Below are 9,748 nucleotides of genomic sequence, written 5' to 3' on the forward strand. Positions count from 1 at the left end.
AACAGGGGGCGACTCCACTGGTTGCAAAAAGAAGTCGGATTGTATAGAACTGTATAAGAAAATTTGCCTAATTCTGACTTAATTTCTGACCTCAGTTTCTCATAATGAGTTTGTGGTCACAATTGTTAGTTTTAAGTCTTCTTCATTAGAGCATGATGTTCATTTAGTAAATTATGGTCCAATTAAAGTCAAACAGACGATAAAGAAGTGGAAGATGCTATCTTATGATCTACAAGTTGCTATCACCGCGAACGGTGTGTTTTCATTTCAGGACTTTGACCTTTTCACAATTTGTTCTCATGAAGCTCATAAAAGTTAACTGTAACATTTTGGTCTCGTTCAGTGTCCAGTCGCTCTAAAATACACTCTAAAGAGTCGGCTATTCATTGTGAATAACAGATGCACCTTGCTATCCAAGCCTGCTAGCTAGTGCTAACTTAAGCTGATAATGTAGCGGCCTTACGGCTCCTGATGGACAATATGCCAATCTTAAGGCTTCAAAACTGGAGTCCACAAACCAATGGGGGACATCAGATACAGATACAGAAAGAAGTCTGGTTGTATAGAAGTCTATGAGAAAATGAGCTTACTTCTGACTTGATTTATTACATTAGTAAACATTTTGCTAAGGAGTTTATGGTCTCAAGTTTTGTTTTTTTGTAAATTATGGTCCCATTTAGAGTAAAATACACGATAAAGTAGGGTCAGCTTTAGGGCAGGACTACCTTGTGATTGACAGCTCACTACCATGGTGACCTGTCTGTTAGAGTTAACTAATATTTTGGGCTTGTTCAGCACTCAGTTGAACTAAAAGACACTTGGCTGAGTCGGCTGTTCATTTTCGATAACACTTTGCTAACTAGTTTAGTTAGCCTTAGCTGAGAACTTAGCATCCTCCTTCGCCAAATATGGTCACTTCTGGTAAAAAAACAAAAAAACCCAAGCCATCGACGACCAAAATGTCAAACTCAAGGCTTGAAAAACAAAACAGAAGTCGACAAACCAATGATGTCACGACGACTAGGACTACTACTGGTGTCTCGTTCTAGAGTTCTTGAACGTTCTAGAACTCTTGAACATTCTAGAATTCTGCAACATTCTAGAATTTTGGAACATTCTAGAACTTTTGAATATTCTAGAATTCTGGAATGTTCTATAATTCTAGAATGTTCGAGAGTTCTAGAATGTTCCAAAATTCTAGAATTGCATTCTAAATTGCAGAGATCAAAGACCAGCAAGTTCCACCAACTCTTCTTCTGCTTCCTCTCCGTGTCCGTCAGCAGAGTCCATTTACAACATTTTTGATTCTCGTGTTCTGACTTGAAGTTACATCAGCCAAGCTCCATCCAAACTTTCCTGCCCCTGAGCACTCAGTGAGGAATATAAACTGTTTCACTGCTGCAGGAAAGTTAAGGGAAGTGAAAGTTGGAGAAGTATTTGACTCAGAGGTCTCAGACAGCTTGTTACACACTGTTCCAGCTGTCAGCTGCTCACACTTTGCCTGCGAGCTACTTGTCAGAAAAGAGTTTGGTGCTCATTATTAGGTGTTAGCTGGTATTGTTTTCGCTGGTATTACAGAGCTGATCTCAGGTCTGGGCGAGGGAACGCACACTGATCCCATCCTGTTGAAGGACGTAGCTTTTGTCATGCCCTCGCTGCCCACGGTGGACAGAGGGAAGCTCTCGTAGCTCTCCGGCGCCCGACTGCCGCACTGGCAGCGCTGCAGTGTCAGCTTCAGCTCCCTCTGGAAGTTACTGTTGAGGAAGCCGTAAACCACGGGGTTAATGCAGGTGGATGCCATCGCTGTGAGGTGGCAGGCTGAGAAGACGGCGTCGTGCTGGCAGTCGGGTAGCGCCTGGTGGTGCCAGTCAAACAGCGTGTTGAAGACGTTCAGCGGCAGCCAGCACAGAGCGAATGCCACGACGATGGCTAACAGCATGGCGTTAATCCTCTGGGCTCCCTGAGTCCTCCTGCTGCGCTCCAGCATGTCCCTGCACAACACAGCAGGATGCCTATTGTCAGACAATTCACTGTGAAATACCACACCAAACCTACGGCACAATGAAGCGATATAAATAAAGTGCCAGCAACACTGTATGTTGATTTGATAAAACAAAAACTGCATGGCAAAATAAAGTGAGAAGTAGTGCAGCGGTGCGACCTGCGGCGCCTCAGGCGGAGGAAGATCCTGAGGTAGCAGAGCAGCACCAGAAGCAGAGGCAGGCAGTACTGGAAGAGCAGCAGGGAGGTGGTGTAGGCCAGACGATGCTTATCTGATGGCCACAGCTCCATACAGATCAGATGGTCCCTGAAACAAAGCAAGAGAGGAGATACAGTATTTATTTTCTCATGTGGCCTCTGAGGTATCTGTCAAACATGTGGTGTGAGGGCTTCCCAAAGGGCCCAATTCATGACTTTATAAAGTGATCCAGTCCAAAGACTTCTTCTGACGTTGTGAAACAGTGGCAGTTTGGTTTGGATGACAAGCACTTTTGTTCTTCAATCTGCTGAGAAACTTCCCTTACTGATGTGGTGATGCATTACTACACAGTGTTGTTTGATTCATTAAGAAGTAAAATACTATTTTGGTGTTCAGTTGTAGTTTTAGGCAGCAAAACTATGTGGTTTATGGTAAGGCAGAAAGTACGTGGCTAGGTTAAAAAAAAGTAAAATAAATGGACTAAACTAACACGAGTGAAGTAGTTTTTTTGTGGACCTTGTTGTTCTTTATACTGAGACGTTTTAAGCTGCTGTAAAAAAACAACCTCACATAGGTTCTTTTTTAGGGGACGACAGTCTCGTTCACAGCACACATTCAAGACAAGATTTGTTGTACTTTCTATTTGCAAGTAAGTAAGTACTTCTCTGTCTAACTAGCACTTCTGAAAACACACAGTTAGCCACAAAGGCACACGGAAATATAAAATGAGTGGAAATAAAAGACACTACCAACACAGATCAGATTAAATATGAACTGAGACAGAAGACAGGGATGGAGATCTGTGAAAAACCTTTCTGATAAAGATGTTGTTTTTTTCATAAGACGCTTAAAAGATCATGTGCAGCGGTGTGTGAAAACGGCACTGTGATCAGTGAATATTGTAAAAGACGAAAGAGAGCAAACAATGAATTCATTGTTCCACAGCCGAGTGCTCAGAAGCACCTGAGGGATTAAGTTTCAAAGCAGGCGGATAATACACTAAACATGTAATTAGCATACACACTTCAGATCATGTCTGTGTGTTTTCTGCCTTTGTAGTGTTCATACAGATAAATGTGTACTTGGAGTGCTGCAGATGGTTTGTTCCAGCTGATTAAGAAGAAAGATGCTCTTATTTTACTTTTCTTTGAATTTATTATTCATCTTTAACTGTTATCTGGCTTGCCTGTTGATGAGGAGTATCAATTTTTACTTTGTCTCTCATTTATATACACAAGTCTTTTTCAGATTATTTCCAACTTCTATAGCCTCTGTGAGTCTGCTGCAATAATTGCAGTGCATTTGCAACAAGACGCAATCTGAACAGGCACAAATGCAATTAAAATGTCAAAATGAGCAGCAAATTGCACTGCAAGCCATGAAATGACAAAAAAAAAGGTGCAGATCAAGAGTAGTGGCTTAAACCTGCATTCTATCTAATGTCCAGCAGGGGGCGACTCCACCGGCAGTTACGGACGACCAAACCTGGGCACACACACACACACACACACACACACACACACACACACACAGGTATGTATGAAAGTGAGAATTAATGTAATAGATAATGTAATAGATATGAATGTAATAACTTATTCGGAATGATTTCTGATGACGTATATAATAATGTCTACAATGTTTAATTGTTAAGTGATTTTTGTTTTGTCTTGTGGACCCCAGGAAGACTATCTCGTCCCACTTTTGGTGACAGCTAATGGGGATCTTTTTAACAATAAACACACACACACACACACACACACACACACACACACACACACACACACTGTGTCCCAGACACCTGGGCTCACCTGAAGGGGTTGGCGGGCAGGCTGATGTTCTGGAAGGGGTCATTAGTGAGGATGTTGAAGGAGAGGAAGGGCAGAGAGATGAAGCAGGCCACTAGCCACGTCAGCCCCACAGCCAGGTAGGAGTGCCCGGCGGCCGGGGACCAGCCGGTGGGGTGCAGGATCAGCTGGTGGCGCTCCAGAGCGATCAGCACCAGCGAGAAGACGGAGACCGTCACTGACATGCACTGAACGAACGGAGTCACCTGGTGCACAAACACAAACAGCTTGAGATATTTTTATTATAGATTATAGATATTTATATTATCCAGACCTTTCTGGTCTGAAGTTGCTGAGATAAACTCATTTTCTCTCAATCAATCAATCCTTAATTTATTGTAGAACTGTTGCTATTGTTATTTCTTTTCAATATTTAAGGTGGCTCGGTCAGCTATCATACGACTAGCCTGATACCTGGAGTAAAGCTGATGACTTTTGCTATTAACAATATTTCTAGCAAATGATTTCAACCGTATTTCCATCATTATTCCAACTAGTTAAACAATTTATAATTTGCTTTAAACAAACTATTTCAACCGTTTATCAAAAAATATTTTAGCTCAAGAGTTCAATATTTTATGAATTACTTACTATTTTTAGTAACTATCTTAACTGACATCACAATTAATTAACTATTTCATCCAATATCAATAAATGTTACTTTTAGGTATCTGTTTCAACCATTTCATGATTTTTTTTTTTGGTCATCCATCAATTACTTTAAGCGAATAACTTCAACCATATTGAGCTATCTTAACTGTTTCTCCACCAACATTTAACTAACTATTTTCATTAAAGTTACTTTTATCTAACTATTCTTGATGTTTATAAAGTATAAAGCTTACTATTTAGCTCATACTTTTATCTTATTATTGACACCATTTATTAATGACCAACTGACTAAAGCCTGGAGCTGTGTGTGTGTGTGTGTGTGTCATTGTGTGTTTGTTTGTGTGTGTGTGTGTGTGTGAATTTATGTGTATGTGTTTCTCTGTCTGTGTCTCTGTGTGTGAGTGTGTGCGTGAATGTATGTGTGTGTGTGTTTGTGAGTGTATGTGTGTGTGTCTTTGTTTGCGCCTGTGTGTGTGTGTTTCTGTGTGTGTGTGTGTGTGTGTGTGTATGTATGTGTGTGTCTCTTTGTGTGAGTGTGTGTGTCTGTGCCTCTGTGTGTGTGTTTTTGACTGTGCCTGTGTATGTGATTGTGTGTGTCTGTGTGTGTGTGTCTGTGTGTCTGTGTATGTGTTTGTGTGTGTGTGTGTCTGTGTGTGTGTGTGTGTCTGTGTATGTGTTTGTGTGTGTCTCCTTATGTGAGTGTATGTGTCTGTGTGATTGTGTGGTCCCCTGACCTTGCACAGGGCCTCCCCCAGCACCCAGCGGTCCATCAGTGTGTATATGACGGTGACAGGAAGACACACAACGCACATGAGGATGTCGGAGCACGACAGGTTGGCGATCAGGATGTTGGTGACGTTGCGCAGCTCCTGTTGCCGGGCGATGATGAACACGAGGCCGGCGTTGCCCAGCAGCCCGATGGCAATGACGGCGCTGTACGCCACGATCAGAAAGGTCGCCCCGCCCACCGAGGGCGGGCACTGAGAGGTGTTCGCCCAATCGGTGGCCTCCCAGGCGGCGAGGAGGCCGCTGTCGTTGGACATGGCAGGGAGAGGAGGAGGGGGAGGGGCAATGAGAGGGGGTCAGAGGTCGTCCGGACCCGAGCCCTGAGGACGCTCCTGAACTTCTCTTCCAGCCAGACGAGAGCAGAGGTGACAGGAGGAGCGAGGGCGAGGAAACGGGGTGCAGGTGTTCAGTTTTCAGAGCGGTGTTGCCAGCCGTTTCAGATATAGATGTTGTCCTCTTCCTCCTTGGCTGTCGACATCCCCGAGGATCCGCTCGGCAGCAGCAGCAGCGTTTTCCTGCCATGCACACGACAGAACAACACAGCGTTATTTTTGGTTTTGGTGATTTTGTCTCTTTTTTTTGTCACTTTGTTTCTCATTTTGGCCACTTTGTGGATTTTTTGGTAAGTCTTTTGTGGTCATTTTGTGTCTTTTATTGGTCCTTTTTTTGTCTTGTGACTCTAAGATGAACTGATTAGACTTTTGTGGTCATAGTTCACTGTGGCCTCAGGTCATTTTGTGACTTTTTTGGTGATTTTGTATCTTTTTTTGTCACTTTGTGGAATTTTTTGGTCATTTTGCATCTCTTTTAGTAATTTTGTGTCGTTTTTTGTCACTATGTTTCTCATTTTGGTTAATCTGTGGATTTTTTGTGGTAATTTTGTGTCTTTTGGTGATTATTTTGTGACTTTTTTGGTTATTTTGTGTTATTTTTGTCACTTTCTCTTTCTTTTGGCCGTTTGTGTCTTTTTTGGGTCGTTTTGTGTCAAAAAGAGCCACATGGGGCTCCGGAGCCGCAGTAGCTCAGTGGTTTTGTAGCCTTTAGAATGCTCTGCTCTGTACCGTGAGCCAGCAAATGCTCATAGGAGTCTATGGGAGCTGCTGACAAATGATCTGTTTTGTCATTCAGGTTGCAGATCTTGTTGTTTTATCAAGGTGAGTTATGAATGCAGGACTTTTACTAACAGCAGAGTATTTCTACACAGTGTTGTTGTTATATTTTTTTAACATCAGGACAGTATCTCTTCCCCCTCTGGCAGCTCCATCATAATTTGAGAGTTAAATCCCAGCTGACTGAATTCTCCTTCATTATACATTGTACCATATGCCGCCACAGCCTTTCAAACATACATTAACCTTGCACATATGCATGCAAAAAAAACCTCATGCACAATAAGTACCCACAATCATGTAAACACACAAAATGTCACGACTCTCATAAAAAACAATCACATATAGATTTTCCTTGTTTGTGCAGTTTTCTCCCGAGGCAAAGCTTTGATTAAGTTGCAGCTTATTAGCAGCCTCTCCTGAACATCACAGCGTCTTCTCCACTGATTACAACATTAATCAAAGCCTCGCTCTCATTAGCATACACACACACACACACACACACACACACAGTGGATACAATCACCCTTCACAGCTCAGTCTGTCTCTGCTCTGAGTGGGACCTGAGGGACTGAAGCTGTACTCGCAGGTGTAACTGCACATCCATGCTAACTCACAGGCTCCATCTGCCCACTCGTCTTAAAAAAAGCTTGCTATCTCCCCACCACAAGCGTGCAACGCACATTCACACCTTTTCAAAATGTCTGTTTATCTGAACAAACACAAAAAACACCCAGAAAACAAACCAGGGACATCTGCTGCTGACTGCTGCAAGTATGTCAAAGTACAATTTGACACACTTTATTTAGTTTATTTGCCGTTTTATGCTCTATACTTCTACTCCACTACATCCAACACATTTGTCCCACAACTTTTAGTACATTTGCACTCTCAGATTAATTATAAAACATAGAAATCAACTAATAAATAATGATGTAAAATTATGGATCAAGCCACAGCTACAGCGGTATAAAAATCTGTTTAAACGAGCGCCACATTTACCAGCTGCAACATTTAAACGAACGCATCAATGCATCAATAATTACATTTGAATGAGATAAAACATATCATTCTGCAAAATGAGTGTTAATGATTGTGCTGTGTATTTTCACACAGTGGAATTACTTTTTCAACCTGCGCTGTACTTTTCCTTCTCTATTGCAGGAACGTGACAGTGAAGGCATCATATGTATACAGACAATTCTCCCTGAAGTAAACAGTCTCCGGCTGTTCACATTCTCTGTTTGGAAACACCGGTGAATGGGTGTCAATTAGCATTTAGTCCTTTTGGTCATTTTGTGGTTTTTTTTTCGGTCATTTTGTGTCTTTTTTGGTCATTTTGTGTCTTTCTTTGGTCATTTTGTGTCTTTTTTGTAACTTTGTGCCTTTCTAGATCATTTTGTATCTTTTCCTGTTTTTTTAAATAACCAACACGGTGCTCATGTTATGTTTATTTGCTGCTCTTTTACTCTTTCTTTTTGGTAATTCGGTCTTTTTTGGTATCTTTGGTCATTTTGTGTCTTTTTGTCACCAACACATCCTCTCATTTTATGTATTTTGGTTTGTATTTTACTTTTATTTGGTACATTTTTTTTTTGGTATTTTTGTCATTTGGTGGTCATTTTGTGTCTTTTTTGGTCATTTTGTGTCTTTTTTTTGTCCTTTCATGTCTTTTTTGGGTCATTTTGTATCCTTTCATGGTTTACTAACACCATGCTCATTATGTTAATTTGCTGCTCTTTTATTACTTTTTTTTGTAATTCTGCCTTTTGGGGTATTTTTGTAGTTTTGTGTCTTTTTTTGTAATTTTGTGTCTTTTTTGTCATTTTGTGTATTTTTAGTTATTTTGTGTTTTTATTGTGTCTTTTTGTCATTGTTATGTCCTTGGGGTACAGTGTGTGTGTGCTCCCTGATGTGCCTCAGGGAGCAGTGTACGTCATCAACGCCATCAGAGGGAATCCCCGCTGGGAAACGCCTCCGTCACATGCTGACAGCAGGCCGTAGTGTTTCCCTGGCTCCGCCCTCTTCTGCTCGATCGTTCTGGCGACCAATCACCTGCAGCCTCTGCCTCCAGCACAGCGTTAAGAGCAGCTTCGCGGGGCTGTGGAAGCCGCTTCTTTTGTCTTTGTATGGCCATGTATAAAGTGTCTTTAGCTCTTACGGTCTTTGAGAACCCTGTGTGTTAATTTAGAGGCATTTCGAGGCACTGGAATTGTGATCATTGTTTGTACTGGGCATTAGGTTTAGCTATTCTTTTTCACATTTTTTTCACTTGTTGCACTTATGTATTTTTGTTTGTGTAGATTTTTCGTTTATTGTCTTTCGACAGAAAGTTAGTGTGGGAGAAAACGGAGGTAGGAAGACTGTTTTAGTTTGTTTGTTTTATGAGTTGGCGCCACCCAGCTCCTTTGTTCACTGCCTCACTTCTGTATTACGTTATCAGCCTGAAGAAGGTTCTCCTTTTGTTACTACTTGTTACCGTTTGCTATTAACCAATAAATGTCTTTATTTGCCACACCGTACACGGGCGTTGTGTCACATTCCATTACGCCTTAAACTTGAGTTGTAACAGTCATTTTGTGTCTTTTTTGTAATTTTACTTCTTTTTTGTCATTTTGTGTCTTCTCCCTCCCTCCCTACAACTTTTGTGCTTTAAACTCCATCTTCCCGTCATTCACAATTAACAGCCTACTGTAACTACTAGATCTTTACTCGTGTTAAAAAAAAGCATTTTTGTCTAGAGACGCTGTACAATCCAGTAACAAGGAAGGTAATATTCAAATGGTTTACCAGCAGCAATCCTCCAGAGTGATGCAGAAAGTTCTAGCTGAGGGATAGCAGCATGTCTCTACTTTTACTGAGACGGGCTGACAGGTCTGTGTCAGTGTGGAATAAAATATTCATCAACACACAAAATCACAGCAAGATAAAGAGATGGCACCCAAGGAGGAGGTTGGGAACTGTGACAGGAAACACGAGCGTGTCGGCAGAATCACAGCGAGAAGTGTCAGGTTATCGACCTCGCTCGTCTTTTAACTCTCTGTCGTCTCGTAGATGTGTGAATGTGTCGATCTAATGTGTTTTAAAATGTTCAGCACAGAAACCGCTGCAAAAAATAAGAATTACAGAGCTGTACTCTGAGAAAAAAAGTGATTTTTAAAAATGTGCTGAATCATTTTACAGTTTTTCTAGTTTTT

The 9,748-nt window shown here is 41.5% G+C and overlaps 1 protein-coding gene across 1 annotated transcript; it reads right to left on the bottom strand.

Annotated features, from left to right (window-relative positions):
- Nucleotides 1–1,170: 1,170 nt before the first annotated feature.
- On the bottom strand, nucleotides 1,171–5,946 carry npy8ar (neuropeptide Y receptor Y8a). Its single transcript, XM_059357911.1, has 4 exons — nucleotides 5,391–5,946; nucleotides 4,009–4,250; nucleotides 2,162–2,308; nucleotides 1,171–1,991 (listed from the first exon to the last, which is right to left on the bottom strand). Exons 1-4 carry the CDS (start codon nucleotides 5,697–5,699, stop codon nucleotides 1,541–1,543), a joined length of 1,149 nt encoding a protein of 382 aa, XP_059213894.1. The 5' UTR covers nucleotides 5,700–5,946; the 3' UTR covers nucleotides 1,171–1,540.
- Between the last annotated feature and the right edge of the window lie 3,802 nt (nucleotides 5,947–9,748).

The sequence above is a fragment of the Centropristis striata genome, chromosome 19 (assembly GCF_030273125.1).
Source record: "Centropristis striata isolate RG_2023a ecotype Rhode Island chromosome 19, C.striata_1.0, whole genome shotgun sequence".
In the NCBI taxonomy this organism is placed as follows: domain Eukaryota; kingdom Metazoa; phylum Chordata; class Actinopteri; order Perciformes; family Serranidae; genus Centropristis; species Centropristis striata.

Excerpts from the sequence above, each read along its gene's own strand:
- npy8ar (XM_059357911.1), bottom strand. The coding sequence starts at position 5,699 with ATGTCCAACGACAGCGGCCTCCTCGCCGCCTGGGAGGCCACCGATTGG. Across the intron at positions 4,251-5,390 it reads TGGGGGAGGCCCTGTGCAAG|GTGACTCCGTTCGTTCAGTG; the intron begins GTCAGGGGACCA and ends TTTGTGCACCAG. Across the intron at positions 1,992-2,161 it reads CTCCGCCTGAGGCGCCGCAG|GGACATGCTGGAGCGCAGCA; the intron begins GTCGCACCGCTG and ends TGTGTTGTGCAG.